Source organism: Bos javanicus, chromosome 3, assembly GCF_032452875.1.
Source record: "Bos javanicus breed banteng chromosome 3, ARS-OSU_banteng_1.0, whole genome shotgun sequence".
NCBI classification, from domain to species: Eukaryota; Metazoa; Chordata; class Mammalia; order Artiodactyla; family Bovidae; genus Bos; species Bos javanicus.
This window is the reverse complement of record NC_083870.1, coordinates 84,549,105-84,567,343: the sequence shown is the minus strand read 5'-3', so window position 1 is coordinate 84,567,343 and position 18,239 is coordinate 84,549,105. Positions and strand designations below refer to the sequence as shown.

The 18,239-nt window shown below is 39.8% G+C and overlaps 1 protein-coding gene across 7 annotated transcripts in view; it reads left to right on the top strand.

The window, feature by feature from the left end:
- The window catches only part of NFIA (nuclear factor I A), a 427,927-nt gene that overhangs the window by 278,255 nt on the left and 131,433 nt on the right, over positions 1-18,239 (top strand). For all 7 annotated transcript variants that reach the window (XM_061411778.1, XM_061411773.1, XM_061411779.1 and 4 more), the window contains one exon: positions 5,308-5,382. In XM_061411778.1, coding sequence (XP_061267762.1) covers positions 5,308-5,382 — 75 coding nt within the window. The remainder of the gene's footprint in view (positions 1-5,307; positions 5,383-18,239) is intronic.

The following is an 18,239-nucleotide window of genomic DNA, read 5'->3' as shown; positions in this document are numbered from 1 at the left end:
TTCAACAGAACAAACATACCACCTCATGTATACACTTTCCTCCTCAAATGCGTCACGTCTGTTTCATGGATGTTCCAGCTTTCTTTGAAGGCCAGCCCTCCGGATGGTTTGTTACCACTTATTTCTTCCCTGACCTCTGAACCGCTCTGCAAGGTTACCTGCTGCTGCTGCTAAGTCACTTCAGTCATGTCTGATTCTGTGCGACCCCAGAGACGGCAGCCCACGAGGCTCCCCCGTCCCTGGGATCCTCCAGGCAAGAACACTGGAGTGGGTTGCCATTTCCTTCTCCAATGCATGAAAATGAAAAGTGAAAGTGAAGTCGCTCAGTCGTGTCCGACTCTTAGTGACCCCCTGGACTACAGCCCACCAGGCCCTCCGTCCATGGGATTTTCCAGGCAAGAGTACTGGAGTGGGGTGCCATTGCCTTCTCCGTATGTCTCTGCAAATTTAGCTTTTTTCCTTTAAGAGATAGATAGATATTCAGTTCCTTCATAAGATGAAGGGACTGCTAATAGCATTTTCCATAATAACTGCTGATATCATCGAGGTAAAGAAAGCTGCTTTTCCTAACGACCCATAAAAGAATTTAGCTTTTTGTATTTCTGCCTCTCTAGAAAGTCTAATCCCTCCCCACTGTGAGTATGACAGACTCCACGGTATTGAAATCTGTACTCTAATTGTGAATTCATTGAACAAGACTTCAGTGACTGAACTTTTTTAGCCATTTTATCTAAAATGAAAAAGAATCTGGTCGTTATTTCAATCTCTTATACAATTGCTCCTGGATCGTAGTTCAGAATTGAAGAGAGTCAGAACAGTCTGCAGTCTGGCTTTTCACCTAAGGCATACTTAACCAAAGTATATGTTTTGCACTCATTTCTGAGAGGCCCTACTCAAAACGTAAATCCTGGGACCTTTGGGGAATGTTTACTCAGCTTCCCATCTGAAGATCTTTCAGTGCTAACATCTGAATTGAGAATTAAGTACTTAAATTTGCCTTTGTGTTGTCTTTTCTATTTTGCTCTCATCTTGCGATAAAGTAGACCACCCAGATTAGTGTTATTTCCCTGAAAGTCATTTTTGTGATTTGGTTTGTGTTAGTAAGAACAAAATATTAATCTGCTCAGGTTTGCTTAGTAATTACGTTAGCTGTGTCATTTTTTCCATCATTTCTCAGGTTTCACTTCTCGTTGTTGTCTTCTAGAGTTCATCAGTGGGTTTCCAAATAATTGGTGAAGGAACAAAACCAGTTTCATAGTCATTTAAAGTTACATGGAGTGTTTACACAGGTCTTTCCTTGGAGACTTATTATAAAGTAGTCAAGGCAACATGACTCAATTTCATGATAGTGTGAGGGGATGCTTCCTTCAGGATTTGTGAATACTTCTTTTTTATTTTTCTGGTTTTTGTACACTGACATATATTTTATCTTCTAAATTACAGACATTCCACTAAAATAGGCTTTAGGAGGCAGGTTGCTGGAAGGGGAGGAGGATCCAGTTGTTATTTTTACAGTGACTTTCAGGATCATACAAGATGCTAGCTTAAGTGTGGGACTAGACTTTTTTTAGCTCCTTCTGTCCATTGAATAATGCTGTCCTTTATCCCGTTTTTATTTGGTCTCCCAAAACATGAAGCATAATCACAACAATAGGACAACCCAGACACTTCTCCTCAGGGAACCTGCTCTCACCTTCTTGACTGGAAGCTTTGTCTAAATGGCTTGTCTGTCCTGTCCTTGTCCTGTTTAGTTTGGAGGGACTGTTTGGGTGGTTCATTTTAATAGTTTTTCAGATGCATATTGGCTTGATTTCACTGGTAGAGATGAGAGAGAAAAAGAGACAGAAATAAGAAGTTCTGTCAACATTTTTATAAAAAAAGAAAGAAAGCATATTGAGCCCAATTTGAGCTGTGTTTGTTCATTCTGAACCATGTCTGAAGTGCATAAAGAGAGACCTTCCCTGTCCACTGTTTCTAAAGCTCTTCCTGTTTGTGTCCTTAATATTATTTATCCCCTTTGTTGTCATTGTTGAGTCGCTAAGTCAGGTCCAGCTCTTTGCGACCCCGGGGACTGCAGCACGCCAGGCTTCGCTGTCCTCCACTACCTCCTGGAGCGTGCTCAAACTCATTTCCATTGAGTATGTGATGCCACCCAGCCGTCTCATTCTCTGTCACCCCCTTCTCCTCCTGCCCTCAATCTTTCCCAGCAATGAGTCAGCTCTTCACATCAGGTGGCCAAAGTTTTGGAGCTTCAGCTTCAGCATCAGTCCTTCCAACGAATATTCAGGGTTGATTTCCTTTGGGATTGACTGGTTTGATCTCCTTGCTGTCCAAGGGACTCCCAGGAGTCTTCTCCAGCACCACAGTTCAAAAGAATCCATTCTTTGGCACTCATTTTCAGCTGTATCTAATCCTAGACTATAGATTTCCTGAAGGTAGGGAGTGTGTCTTAAACCCTTGGCCCAATGTCTGACACAGGAGACACAGAGGAGGTGCTCAAGAAGTATTTGTTGAATAAATGAATGAATCATGAGATCTGCCTGTCAGAGAGACATTTCTGGCTGCAGTGTGGGAAGCAGACTAGAGGAGAAGCCAAGACTGATGATATAGACCGTAGGAGGCTGTCCCATTGTGCTGGTGATAAGTGGGAAGAGCCAGGGCCACAATCAAGAGGGAGAGATGGAGATATGCATGGAGTAGAATCAGGGGGAGATTCGTTGCATGTGGGTGTTTGCAAGAGGCGAGAGTCAGGGATGACATAAACATAGAAAATGAGATGAACGGTGGATGGCTTGTTGAAGTAGGGAATTGACAGAGTAAGAACAGATTTTTGGAGAGAAGAAAAGGAACTCGACTTTGGACATGTTGGATCTAAGGATACCTGTAGGCTATCTGGATAGAAATATCTAATAAATATTTTGATCTATGTTTTTGGAACCCAGGAGAGAGATCTTGGCAAAAGTTAAAGATTTGAGAGTCATTGGCCTATAGATTCATTCATGCACTCATTCAACAAATATGCACTTGCTAACTGCTTTGTCCCAGGTATTAAATACAATGATGAACCAAGCAAATATTTTTCTAGTTTTCACACATATCACAGTCAAGCCTGGTAGCTGGTAGCATGGAAATAAAATAACACAGGGAATATGTAATAAGCAGAGATGAGCACAAATGCTGGAGAACACCAACATTTAAGAGTGGACAAAAGAAAAGGAGCAGGATGATGGTTTGAGTGGATGAACACTTGGGCTTCCCCCTCCCAAGGCCTTGCACTAATCTAAACGAAGTTTTCAAAATACATTGGTTGCTTTTTCTGGAGGCAGGATTAAAGTATGTTCACATTCACTCTGCTTAGAAATTCATGTTAAGTCGTCCTTAAAATAAGGAATTTCACAGGTTGGAACTGAAACAAGTATCAGCCCGCAAGCAAGTGACACAGACAGAGATGAGCAGGAGCTGGAGATCAACCCAGATTTTCACATTCAGCTCTGAATTTCCTTGCTATTGTTAGATGGGTCTTAAGTCAAACTTAATGCAGGTTGTGGTTGGATTTCCTTTGTTATGGGCTGTGGGGTAAATGTGATGTTCACATTGTCACAGTAGAAAGAGATATTATGCTCTTTTGCCAGGACTTTGAGTTTTACTTATTTATTTGTTTTTACTTCTCGGTTCTTTTAACCCAAGAGGCAGCAACATCTCAGGCACCTACCAAGTAAATGTCAACTGAATACCCGGGTGTGGGTTGTTTTAAGAAGTGAAATTTCTTAGTCACTTCTTCAAATGAATTTTGTCTTCTTTAAAAAAAAATGGTGGTGTATATATGTGTTTCTTTTTTTAATTGATATAAATGGCATAAACATTATGTGAGTTTCAAGTGTAGAAGACAATGATTCAGTTTATGTATTTACTGTGAAATGACCACCACAATAAATGTAGTTAACATCCATCCCTACACATGGTGCCATTTTATTTTTAAAAAGCAAAGTATGATTATTGCATATTCTAAAAATTAGAGCCACTTCATCTAAAATATCATAGATGGTGTGTTTGATGTAAAAATTAACTGAATATTGTCTTTTAATTCTCAGTCAAAACATCTTTCTTATGCTAAAGTCCAATTTAACCAAAAGAAAAAGAATAATTTGTAGGTCCTTTTTTAATTCTCCAAAACTTGGTGATTTCTTTTTGCATGCATTTATGTGCATGATATTTAACAAATTTATTGGTGCATGGATAGGTAAACTTGCTTCCTTTTAGTAGTGGGCACAATCTAACTTTTATTGCTAACATAAACCATATTTATGAATTATTTGTTATACATTCAGATAGTTCATTTTCTTACATTGTGTTTCTTAAAGGTATGTTTCTTATTTCAAAGAATAGGTATTTAAAAAAAAATCCCTTCCACCAACTACTTCTCCATGACCCTATTTTTAAAACAGGAGATTAACACTAGTCCTATAGACAGATCTCTCAACTGGATTCCACCTGTAATACTCACAATCAGAAAACTTCAGAGGCAGAGAGGGAAATGACATGCAGAAATTATGTATTTCTTGCCATTTATAAATATGTTCCTGAATATACCATAAAAATAAATAAGCAGTGGATAATTAGATGTAATATCAGATATCTTAAGGGAAATTAATTATACCCAGCAAAAATAAAGCAGATGCAAAATTCAGAAGTTAAGTCATTTTGAACTGTTGATTACCTTTTTAGAAAGTTTTATTTGTGCTCAAAAGAATTTGTGTTTATGGTTCAAGGTTTGGGGCTTGTTCTTTGCAGTCTGGCTTTTTAAAGAGTCACACTGTGGTGCCTCTTGAAGTGAGAGGAACATCTTTAAATCTTGTTTGGTTTGAATGAATGGATAGCTAATCCCGATCAGATGTTTCTTTAGAGAATAATGTTTAAAAACTGTTATGGAATTTAGCTATCCTAGCTGATTCTTAGGTAGGGTGTTTTCATCCCAGTTGTGAAGGTCTCAGAGGTCAGCCAAGGTAACCATTTATTTAAATCGTCTTTTGTTTCGGATTTCCTGTTGAACTCTCTTTTTTTAACCATTTCAAAAATCACCCAGTTGTTGTTGTGTCATAGCTTTCCATAACCCCTAGATTCAAAGATTCAAACCAAAAAACCATCTTCATAACTAAATGACTGTACCCTCCTACATAACTCTAACTAGAACAGAACCTGAAATTAGACTTCACATTTTCTAATCACAATGAAACTAATATTTGGAATTCTCTCATCAAATGTCTTCTATTTATGACACTTCTGTTTCTTTTGTTTTTGTTTCCCCAGGACATTTGGGCTTCCAGGACAGTTTCGTCACATCAGGTGTTTTTAGTGTGACTGAGCTAGTAAGAGTGTCACAGAGTAAGTATAATTTTGCCTTGATTTGATACAGTTTTGCCTTGATTTGATACAGTTTTGCCTTGGGTTTTTTGCTTACCTTTTGCCTCCTAAAGACATAAATCGCTTTCAGAATATCCTTTTCATACACCTTTTGGAAGCATTTTGCCATGTAGTTTGTTTGACAGCCAAGAATTTTAAGTCAGAAAAAATTAAATATTTTAATGTGAGACATAGGGAAAGAACTGAAATCCTGAGTGTCTCAGGTATTTCCTAGCTTATAGTGTGAACCTGGTTTAAAGAAGTTCTGAAGCTTCTGGATTTCTAAGAAATTCAGCATTTTAAAAGAATTTGTTTTTGACCTTTCAAAGGATGCTAATGCCCTTAGCGTGAGTGACACCCTGCAGCATGATCATTACCAGCTTGTCAATAATCACCAACAACAGTGAATTAAAAGTACCTGTCACCACCCTGTCCCATTGATCAGAGGGTTATTGATTGTATTTGGCTATGATATAATCCAGACAGTCCAAGGAGAAAGTATAGGATTCCCCCCAATTCCCTGTACCCTGCCACACAGACACACATATACACACTCTGTTGCCGTCCCACAAAGACTTCTCTTTGTTTTTATTTAAAAGTATACCTACAGTAACCTTGAAACTGACATAGTATCATACATCAACTATACTTCAAAAACCTAATAATGATTTTCATCATATTTCAGATAACTTTGCAGGTCTTGAAAAGATCATACAGGCCTTAGGCATTGTGCCTGTGATGCTTGATGGTTTAAAACAAAACAAAAGTTTCTGGCTCACATGAAAAGAACACATTTCTACACTGACTATGGTGTTCTAGGTCCCAATACCAAGGGAAAAGATAACAAATATTTAAATTTTATTTTTTAATCCCCTTTCTACTTCAAAATACCACTTGTAGATAAAATTTGCATTGTTGAAGTTGGTTTCAAGCTGCATCAAATTCTTTGAGGAGTGAGGTGGAGTAAAAATAAATATTTTTATTTCAAGTTCATACCCTCCATTCACTGTATTACAGTCTCGCAAGCTTGACTGAGTAAGCAAGTCAGTCTCATGACAAGATGTCAGATCAAGCAAGGCAAGCTATCCTGATTCTCACAAGCTCAGGTTCTGTCTATTCTTATTTCTTAAAAGTACAGAAAGTGGGATACCAAGGTATGGGCATGGAATACAGGGGTAGAGGGAAAGAGAATCTGTCTGCTAAGCATAGGTTTTCATGTATGTTACGTAAAATTAATCCTTGCAATAAACATGTCAGTTAAGATATTACTCTCATTTTTACACATGAGTTAAATCAAGAATCTATTTAAGTCATTTATCCAAAGTCAAACAAGTAGGCAAAAGGTTAAATCTGTGTAGTGCTAGAATCTGTATGTTTAGACTAACCCAAAGGAACTTGAAGAAATTTGCAGCCTGAGACTAGACAGGGAAACAGCAAGAAGGTAACCATGGTTAGTGTTAGAATTCTAGCACCAGAGTCCCTGGTTAATGCTGTAATCTTCTGGTGTAGGGATGTTGGAAACCTAGAGAATGAAGCATTATGAGCAGCAAGTTTATGACTTGGAAAGGTGAAGTTGCTGCCATATTATGAAGTGTTCTAGGAGTACCAACAGCGAGCTGGAGACTAGATTTTCTTGTTAACTTGGAGGGTATATTGCTGCCACAGCACAGCTCATTAGCCATTGACAAATGGTAATGCACTCATATGTATATTTTTTACTTTTTAAGATTTTTAAAAGGTGATCATCATCCTACTTTTTTCTTATAATTTTAATAGTAATATAGAGTATAAGAGTATAACTATCCTGATGGCATTACTGGGACATACATTCATTCATAGATCCCTTACAGGATATCACCTTAGATTAATGAGTAAAGAAAACCCTCTTAAGATTGGTGCCCAAGACCTTTTGTAGTCTACCCTGGCTGCTGTGCATCCTTTTAAGTTTTCATTACTGTCAGTGTCCTAAGACCTAGGCCATTGTAGGCCAAGGCCCACACTGCTCACCATCCGCAGAATCACAGCCTTCTTCCACGTTCTCTGTGTCCTTTAAGGTCTTATATCCCGAGGCTTCTCAGGGCCCATCTTGACGAGACTTCCATCAGTCTGCCCCACACAGTTGCCAAGGAAATTCTCAATCTGCCTTGAGAATTGCCAGGGGCTATGGTTGGACCGCACATTGAATCTGCAGAGGGACCTGGTTTGTTTCCTGTCCCTGTATAGGGCCGTGTTGCTGATGCCTGGCATCCTGAGCGTCCTTCGGCTCCCAAATGCTTTTCGATTCTGCACTCTGCTGTGTAATCGCTCTAGGATTCACTCACACATGGCCTCATGCTGACTGAAACTGTTTGGCAAGAGTGGGACTGGGCTGTGTCAGCGAAACTGTGGCTTCAGGCCAAAGTGCCATGTAGAGCCCCCTCCCTCCCGCAGATCTATAATCCAGGTTTGTCAGGGTCTGTGTCTCAAGATTGCCTTGGCTGCTAGGGGAAGGATCCCCCGCTCACGCTTCCTCACCCACACACTGTTCTGAAAGACTAGACATTCAGGTCACATGATAACGTCAACATCCTTAACTGTTCCTTACAGTGTTGCCCCCTTCCCCACGGTAGAGATGCTAAGCGTCCACTTAAATGCTTCAGTGGACACTTTTTCCTGATAAGTGGGGCTGGGGTGCATTTGCAACCCTGAGATGGAAATAAGCTAACTGGCATATAAGTTAATTTCATGCATGATGTTAGTCCTGGAAGGAGCATGATGCTAAACTAATATGAAAAGTTATAGTAGCTAGAGTGTATCAAGTACTAAGTACCAGGCCTTGTGCTAGACATCATTCAGTCCTCCCATGGTTGCTGTTATTGTCCCTTTTTGTAGATGAAGGAATCAGTGATGCTCGAAGTTCAGAAACTTGCTCTTTTCATTTTGCTGTACTCAACTGCCTGTAGACATTTTGGTCATGACCTCTCCTATAACCAACTGTAGGGCTTCCCTGATGGCTCAGTGGTAAGGAATCCACCTGCCAATGCAGGAGACCCAGGTTAGATCCCTGGGTTGGGAAGATTCCCTGGAGAAGGGAATGGCAACCCACTCCAGTATTCTTGCCTGGAAAATCCCATGGACAGAGGAGCCTGGTAGGCTACAGTCTGTGGGGTCACAAAGAGTCAGACACGACTGAGCAGCTAACACACAGACTCCTATAACAATTGTAGAAGCAAACAATCCAAAGATTCTGTACTTTTACTAAATTATGATTTCTTGTTAGAGTTGATAAACTTTTCAATTATTAATTTTTGTGTTAAAAAATTAAAATGATTTTTGGGTAAACCAAAACAAGTAAAGTACTTAATTACAGTTTTTTCCTGGATTTGTTTTCAGGTTTGATTTTTTTCTTTTTAACGAATAGACTTTAGAGAAGTTTAAGTTCATAGTTTTAGATTAACAGATTGTAAAGAATTTCAATATGGCTTTCTCCCCAATTTCCTGTCTTATTAACATCTTTTGTTAGTGTGGTACATTCATTTTAATTGATGAGCTGATACTGATATATTATTATAACTCAAGTTTGTAGTTTACATGAGGGTTCTTTGTGTTTTACATTCTATGTGTTTTGACAAATGCATCCGTTATTACAGAACAGTCTCACTTCTTTACAAATCACCTGTGCCTCCCACTTCCCCAACCAGGGATCCCTTTACTCTTTCTATAGTTTAGCCTTTTACCTGGATGTAAAAGGTAAAAGTTTCTAATGTCCTCACTGTCTTAGAATTTCCTCCATTGTGTTGCACAGTTCTTATCTTCCTCCTGTCTGTCCCAGCCCCACCCAGTCCCCCCATCACCACTAACTGTAACCACATACGTGGTCCAGAACATTCACACTGATGGTGGCCTTAGCTTGAAAATTTTTTCTCTTTCTGGACCTTTTGAATTTAATTTTTAAATTTGCTAAACAAATATTGACATTCCCCAGGTTTCCAGTTAGTTTCTGTTTTTAGTTTTCCTCCTTTTAAACTTAATAGAGGAGGGAGATGCTATTTCAGTGTTTCCTCAGGAGGATTCACTGAAATAACTATGTGCTAAGTTTGTTGATTATAATCATGTTACTACAGGGTGGCAGTGGCAGAGAAACGCAAGGAAGGGCTGCCAGCTTAGCCTTGCACGTTCAGAGATGAGGGTCAAGTGACAAAGTTGCTCGACATTTAATTATCCTTCTCACTTGCACACACCTGTTAGAATCAGAGGCTCCTGCTGCTGTCTCCCAGCAATTTCCCTCTTTCTTTACCTCTTTCTTTGCATCATCCATATGTGTGTGTGTGTGTGTGTTTATGTGTGTGTTAGTTGCTCAATCGTGTCTGACTCTTTGCAACCTCATGGACTATAGCCCACCAGACTCCTCTGTCCATGGGATTCTCCAGGCAAGAATACTGGAGCGGGTAGCCATTTCCCTCTCCAGGGGATCTTCCCGACCAAAGGCTCAAACCCAGGTCTCCTGCATTGCAGGCAGATTCTATACCATCTGAGCTACAAGGGAAGCCTGTCTGCTGTGTACCTAACTTTTAATTTTTTGCATCATCTGGAGTCCGTGAAAGGCAAGAAAGGATAGTTCTGGTTTTCTTAGCAGCAAAGCAAGTCTGTAGCATAAAAGTAAATGTACATTCATTCTTTTCCTACCTTTTCCCTCCCTGTGCTTGGACCATCTGAAAGTAGTTCTGGTTATTTATTACTTTGTTCTGGGGGAGGGAGGGTGGAATACAGACCACTAGACACGTTGCCAGAGAGAAGGGAGAAGTCTTCTCTGCTCTGGGGGAGGGGGTTTACAAGTGCTGACAATGAGGTTCAGAGTCACTGAAGTTGTTTTAGCATAATACTGTGAGGAAAGAGGCAGGAACCATCTGTTGAAATGGCTCTGACATGATGCTGCATTTTCAAACAAAGCCTTCTAGAAGCATTTTCAGATGGGTCTGTCTCCCATAAAGTTGCTACAAAGAGAGCCCACTCCACTGGCAGCTGAATGATGCCGCTTAGATGGTGCTCTCTGTCAGCACCCTCTCTTCTTTATTTGGCACCAATGTTTTCCTCAGAGTGAGTGCTTTGAGGCTGTCAGATATTCTGCCTGGTATGAACCCAGAAAATCCTCCTTAAAAAAAAAATCCACTCCTTCTGCCCATTTCCTTCTAAAGTGCTGACTCTCTTGAAGTTGGTGGAGTGACTCTGAAACCTTAAATACTTCACTGGGAAAAGAGGAAAACCGCAAATACACACAGGCCATTGTGACTCTGGCCTGACGGGTTCTAATTTTCTAGCCGTGGTTTGTACACCCGAGCCGGCTGCAAGGGTTAAGTAAACTTCGTGGCTGGGGATGACTTCATGGCCCTGGAATTTTGAAAAGCCAGGGTTCTCAGTACACTGTGGCCAGCCTTAGAATCTTTGGGTGTGAAAACCACTCTCAGTTACCCAGACTGATTTGGGGTTCCCATTGCACTGCTGCAGAATCGATTAAAATCCAGCAGCTGAACCATCCTGGCTCTGCCACAAAGCCAGGCTGCTGGGTGGCTACAGAATTCCCGAGGTGTTTGTCAATGGAGAGCAGGAGTGAATGGAGGAAGGCGTCTGCTCAGCCTGGCATGAGGTGGCACCCTAGTGGCTGTTTGCTGCTTTAGAAATGCGCACTCTTCTGTATTCTCACACGGGAATCGTTGCTAAGATCCAACTTGCAGTTCATTCGTAAAATTCTTTTTGAAGTCTCTAGGTCCTTTGTGCATCTCTGGGGAACCCACATCCACACCCTTGGTTTTCTGGCCAGCAATTTAGTAGGAACTCTTTTGGTAACAGTCTAACCTGCCACGATGGAGCTACTACAACAGAATTAACTCGCCTCCAAGGTACAACGAGGAAATGAATCTCTTTGACAGGGACAAGCCCAAACTTGAAAATTACAAAATGTTCTTGCAAAGAAAGGCTGATGAAGAAATTAGTATAGGATAAGAGATTCCGAATGTCCTCGTCCTTCGGGGGCGCCATTTTAAAGATTTGCTGGGTTTTAGGTCTTCATTAAAGTGGAGTAGATATGAAACTTTCTTTTCTGAACAAGTGGCCTATTGGTTCACCTTTGATCAAGGCATGGAAATTATTTTTAAAAATAAGATTATATTCTTACACAAGTTCTTCTTTTGAAAGAAACCATTTGGGCTTGAGCATTAAAGGAAGAACCAGAAAGATTATAATAAAAAATAGACTGCAGCCCTAGCATGAACAGTGGCTGTGACCTTGCCTCTTGTTTGCCATTACACAATTCAATGGCAGTCCACTCAAACTCTGCTCTCGATCAATATCCTATTAAAGCAGCACAAAAAGTCTCCATAAACTTAGTGGTTAGCTATGTTTATAAATGGAACTCGGCATAATTAGATGGTCAATAGCAGGCTCTACTAGTAATTTTAAAATGAACATCACACATTTTCTATCTGTAGAAGTCAATGGCACCTCTTCCAGAGTAAGGGTATCATGTGCAGCACACAAAAGAGTAGTAGTTCCTTTAAAAAAAATCAAAATGCCTATCTCCAAAGTGCAGTTTTTCAAGAAAATCTGTTGCATTATGAAATAGAGAATACTGATTGGCTCTGTATGTGTTTTTCACTTTGCCTGTCAAAGCCACCTTATTCCGAATATATTATGACATTGCAAATGTTTTATTTTCTAGTTTTCATCAGCCCCTCATCGAGAGATAAAGTAATAAATATTGCCATACTCTTAGGAAGAAAAAAAATGCCAGTCTTACTGGCTTAATTTAGTGGGTTTCCTCTACTATAATTCAATAAATTTTCAAAATAAATACTGAAATTGAGTTAGTTCAGAAGGATGTTTTGTAGTATAAATTTTTTCTTTTAATTTTCTTGACATATTTGGGGTGAATATTTGGACAGTAAGGCTGGCAACAAATGGAATGAACTGGCAGTAATAGAAATTTTCATCAAACTACTCATTCTTCTGAGTCCTGGCTCACAGTATGTGTGGCCAAACATGATTTTTTTTCCTGTCCTCCTCTCCTCACCCACTTGAGAAAGAGCCACATAAAGTAAAAAAGGGTTCCCATGCTTACCTACAAATTGAAATGTGCATATACCCTGTGTTGTTTGTTGTGTGCTCTGGCAGTGGTATTATGATCACCATCTCAGCTGAAATCAGAGCTAGGATAAGGACAAGCTCATGACATCAGCAGACCCATCAGTCAATGCGGTGCATGAAGGGTGTGTTACACACACACCCCTACAGTCTTCCTGGTTGAAGCAGTGAGTTCTTACGGCAAGATTTAGACAGCCTCTTATTTTCTTTTCTTAGCTGAATCTTCTGCTAAATTTGCCAGACTGTGAATATTTTTATTGTAAAGATTTGACTCAGGAAAAAGCAAAACACTTAATACCTTGATGTACACACTGTTTTGTTATGATCTCTTCTCATCTGTTCATCTGTTTATCATCTTTTCTAGGTAATTCTTTCTTTGGATGATATATTACATAAAATCAAATACAAGATGGCATCATGGTATTATAAAATAGTTATAGAGATAATAGGTGACCTGGCTCTGCTAGCTGACTTTGGGCAACATTTAACCCCTCTCAGCTGTGTTCTCTTCATAGGTAACCATCATTTATTCAATCAGCAAAGATTTATTAAGTACCAGTTGTGTGCTGGGCCTATGTCTGAGTAATGGAAATAGAAGCCCCCTTCAGGAGTGTTTTAAGGATGAAGTGGAAAGTGTCAAGCATCTAGCACATAGTAGATCCTCAGCAATGGTAACTACTGTAGTTATTATTGAACAGGGATTCTGTCTCTTATCTTTTACTCAGAGTTGATCTTTGAGCTGACCATACTATCAGCAAATTTATTTAAAATATGTGTGTGTGTGTGTGTATAAATTAACAGGGACTGGTTACAGAATTCATGTTCTAAAAATCAATTTATTACCAGGACCATTCTAGTGACCCCTTCAGAGTTAGTAATTCTGATAGAATAAGAGCATGCCAATACTAGATCTAATTTGTCTACTTTAGGAATCCAAAAAATTTTTATTCCTCAAGCTTTCAGCCAAAGCCTATGTTTCTATGTTATCCTGGAAATTTCTCTTCCAGGGCTTTGAATGGATAGCAAGATATTTAAAAATCCTCAGTCTAAACATTGACATGTTAACAATCTTTTAAGTGGCCAGCCATACTGTGGGTTTTTTTCAGGTTTAAAAAGTATTTGGTTTTACAATATTTGAAAATTTCACTTTCTTTTTCATTATGGACATAAAAATCCCAGCATGCTGGAGGTCATTTCTGCCAATGTAGTTTTTAGTAAGTCTTTACTTATGCACTCATAAGCCTTGATTTTTACAGAGCAGATGTTTATATTCAATAAGTAACATTTAGGGAACTAAAAGACATTTTGGGGATTTCCAAAAGCCTGACAGAATTCTTATATTACCCCACAATAAGACTTCAAATACTATGTTGATATTTTTGTTGGAATATAGTGTCCTCACTAACTCTTGCTGATTGTAGAGACCATTGCTGATGACTCTATAGGCATGTCAAGGACAAGACTGATGGGAATCACACTCAGAAAAGCCACATTTTAGGTCAAATACTGGGAACGGATTTAATCCAATATGTGATTGATATGAGGACATACTAGCACCCAGAGTTTTTCAACAGGTGGAAGAGGAAAAAAACTAAACAGGTCTTGCTGAAAATATTGAGAATTGTTGGAGATGGCTGGATTTGTAGGTTGTAGGGATGGGACTCTGTTGACATAGTTTGGTTTCCTAATAGCTAATAGTCGGATAGTCCCAGTGCACTCTTGGTTAAGAGGGTTACGTTAGAAGCCCATCCCTGGTTTATAGATCATTGTGGTGAAAAGACCTTTTAGGGCATCAGATCCATCCCCTGTCAGAAAAGACTTAATCCCATGGCCCAGGCTGTATCGTATACTAAACGGGTAGCACATTCAACCTCAACCAAAAGCTGTGATGAAATGATACTCTAAAATGCAGATAATCAGTGTCGGTCCCAAAGGCAGAAGCCACAAATGCAAGAGACCCGTCAGCATCACTAACCCCACTGTGGGTTGCTCAGCTGGACCATGTGTCTGGCTCTTCACCCAGTGAAGGCACTACTGCCTGACACTCAGAACTCTAAAAAGAAAGAAGTGAGAAGGGAGAGGATGAGATAGTCATTTTGCCAGTTATGTGGTGGGTGATAAATATTTTTCTATTTGAATCTTATTAAATTCATCTCTCCAGTAGCCAGTGATGACGGAAAGACAAGGAGAAATGCATGTTTCACCTGTGTTTCTTTGCAGGTATCTAGATATCTGGGCTCAAGGCCCTGCTCTGTCACATGTTTAGCTGTGATCCTGATCTTGCTGCTTAACCGCACAGCTCGTTTTCTTACTTGTCAATGAGAATAAATACAAATGCACATTCCATGTCCCCAGGCAAGGATGAAATGAGATAATTCAGATAAAACACCTATTCCATTGCCTAGCACACAATAAATGCTTGATAAATATTAGTTCCTCACCATTTTTCATTAACAAGCTCATATAATTTTAGTTCAACTCAATAGTCATCTGTTGGATGTGAATGTATGAAGCATGAGTTACTGTGTGCTGAGAATACAGAAATAAGTAGCAGACAGTCCTTTGCTTTATAGAGTCGATATGGAAGTTTATTGAGACCCAAGACTGGACTTTATGATTATAGATAAAGTGCCTGAATATGCTTTATTTACAAATTGAACTCCTAATAATTATCTATCAAAGATGAACCAGCTTCATGGCTCATAGTGGGGAGGAAGGAGGGTATCAGTGAATGGTTCTTATTTTAGTAAAAGAAAAAAATTTTTTAGAAATAAAAATTCCTCTGTTTACCTTCTTGCCATCCCAGGCACACATATTCCTTACCTTTGGTTCTCAAAACATGAATGTGTGAAAATGGTGCTCTGTGTTAGCGATGCCTTTGAGAGGGTTAAAGCATTCTGCTGGGTTTTGGCACTTAATACTTCATTTCATAAAAAACATTGCTTCAATCTTATAATAGCAGGGAAGTTCATTTTCACATAGAGGGAAACCCTTGTTTTAGTTCAGTGCCTCTCTTTTATGTTCCATTCTGGAAAAACACACTCCCTGCCTTCATTGGCCAGATCTTTCAGAATGGAAGAAAGGGGAAAGGAGATCAGCGCATGGTTTACAGACCAGAAATCTGCTTGGCAAAGGAGTTGCTGAAGACTGTGGTGTTGAAGCTGCAGAGAAAGTACCTTTATGATTGATTTCCATTCAAGTCAGACTGACTGCAGTGTGGTCATTTTTCTAACCCATAACTGCTCACACTGCAGCAGTCTGCTATCTGCAGGGTGTCTGAATTATAGCAGTCTATGTCCGTGTTCCCTCTTACACAAATTACTTACACTGGTTTCTTTTTCCATGCAAATTCATCAGTTTTACAGCCCCTCGTAGCCACAGTCAGGAAACTCTGGCCGAGAGCACAAATTGATAAAATGAGTTAATTTTACTATACTTATTTTTTTTCTTTCTAAAAGCCCTTTCTCATAGGCAGTGTTCAGGAAGCATATTATGGTAAAAGGAAGATAACAAAGGAGTTGAATTTTCTTGCCATAAATTACTTTCCAAGTTAATTCCCTTTAACGACGATTCCAGATTTGCTTGAGTTTTCATAGCATTGTACGTTTACAACTGCGCCTTTGATAGGAAGAAGACCAAGTGTTTGCCCACGTTCACTCCTTTGTGCCTGTGACGTGGACTTTCTTACAAGATCTTTGCCACTGGCATGCCAAACAACACTAAATTGTGCTGGGCCCTCAGAGCTGTGTGCTGCCGTTGGACTTTTTTTGTCCCCTCTAGTCTTAAAGTACGAGTTCACAAAATCTCAGTGAGTGTATTAGAGTATGCACTCTAGAGAGCAATGGACCTCTCTTTTCTTTCAGTGCTTATTTTAGAAGTTGGAAATCCACTGCTAAGTCCTCATAGTGTTTCTTGGGGGATACCTACTGGCCATTATTCCATCTTCTTTAGTTGTCATGCAGATTTGAGGGAGGGCCAGGTGTGATTTTTAATCTTTAAAATGTAAACACCACCAGGGCAAAGGTTTTTATATACCTTGTCCACTGATGGATCTCAAGCACCGGGAGCAGTGCCTGGCACATTAGAGTTGCTCCATAAGTATTTGGTGAACAACAACCTCAGTTATACAGATGATATTGCTCTAATGGCAGAAAGTGAAGAGGAACTAAAGAGCTGGCTTAAAGAGCCTCTTGATGAGGGTGAAAGAGGAGAATGAAAAAGCTGGCTTAAAACTCAACATTCAAAAAACTGAGATCATGGCATCCAGTCCTATCACTTCATGGCAATTAGATGGGGAAAAAGTAGAAATAGCTACAGATTTTATTTTCTTGGATGCCAAAATCACCGTGCACCGTGACTGTAGCCACAAAATTAAAAGATGCTTGCTCCTTGGAAGAAAAGCTATGACAAAGCTAGACAGCATATTAAAAAGCAGAGACATTACTTTGCTGACAAAAGTCCATATTGTCAAAGTTATGGTTTTTTCAGTAGTCGTGTATGGATGTGAGAATTGAACCATAAAGAAGGTTGAGTGCCGAAGAACTGATGCTTTTGAACTGTGGTGCTGGATAAGACTCTTGAGAGTCCCTTGGACAGCAAAGAGATCAAATTATTCAATCGTAAAGGAAATCAACCCTGAATATTCCTTGGAAGGACTGATGCTGAAGCTGAAGCGCCAATACTTTGGCCACCTGATGTGAAGAGTCGACTCATTGGGCAAGACCCTGATGCTGGGAAAGATTGCAGGCAGAAGGAGAAAAAGGCAACAGAGGATGAGATGGTTGAATGGCATCACCAACTCAAAGGGCATGAGTTTGAACAAATTCCAGGAGATAGTGAAGGACGGGGAAGCCTGGCATGCTACAGTCCATGGGGTTGCAAAGAGTCAGACACGACTGAGTGACTGAACAACAGTACCCAAACGCAGCCTCTCAGAGAAGATGTGCTTTTAACCATAGACTGGCCACACTGGTCGTTTAGGTAATACTCCCCGCTGACTCCCATTAAGCAAGTTATAAACTCAGTGCCTGTCATCTCCCAGGCAGAGTAGCTTGAAATTTTGGATAGAAAAAAAATTTTTTTCCATCATCCTCTCTTTCCAACAATGCAAGCCTGAGCAGATTGTCTCTGGTGGATGGCAGAAGTTCAATAACCACAACCTTATCCAACTACTAATGTGTACTGAAGAGCAGGTCATTAAGAGGGTTGGCTACTAAAGTAACCCCTTTCTTCCAATAGCCCACATTACTGTAATGATTCCTTAATAGCAAACCATTTATTAAGAAATGACACAAAGACTACATTCTACAGATGACAGGAAAGAAGGGTGGGGGCAGGGGGATGAATGATTTAGGAATAAAATCTAAGAGACAATTCCCCAAAGTTAACCTTTTGAGGAAAACTCCTCGGTGGAGCAAAAATTCACAAACGCTTTAGGTTGGACTAATCGCAGTGCTAATTAAGAGGAATGAGAAGCCCTTTCTCACCATTTATGTGTATTTACAGATTTCTAAGTGTCAGTTTGTACTGCTTAAAGTTTGGGGGGAGGGGGTGCAAATGGAGAGAATACATATTTACTCTTTTTAATTCAAAACATATTTATTGCGCATCAGCTGTTCGGGGATATAAAAGAGACTGTGGGATCTGTAGCATTAAAGGCCACCCGGTGTAACCGCCCAACTTCATGACCCAGGAAAGTTACTAACCCTCCTCATGCCTCAGTC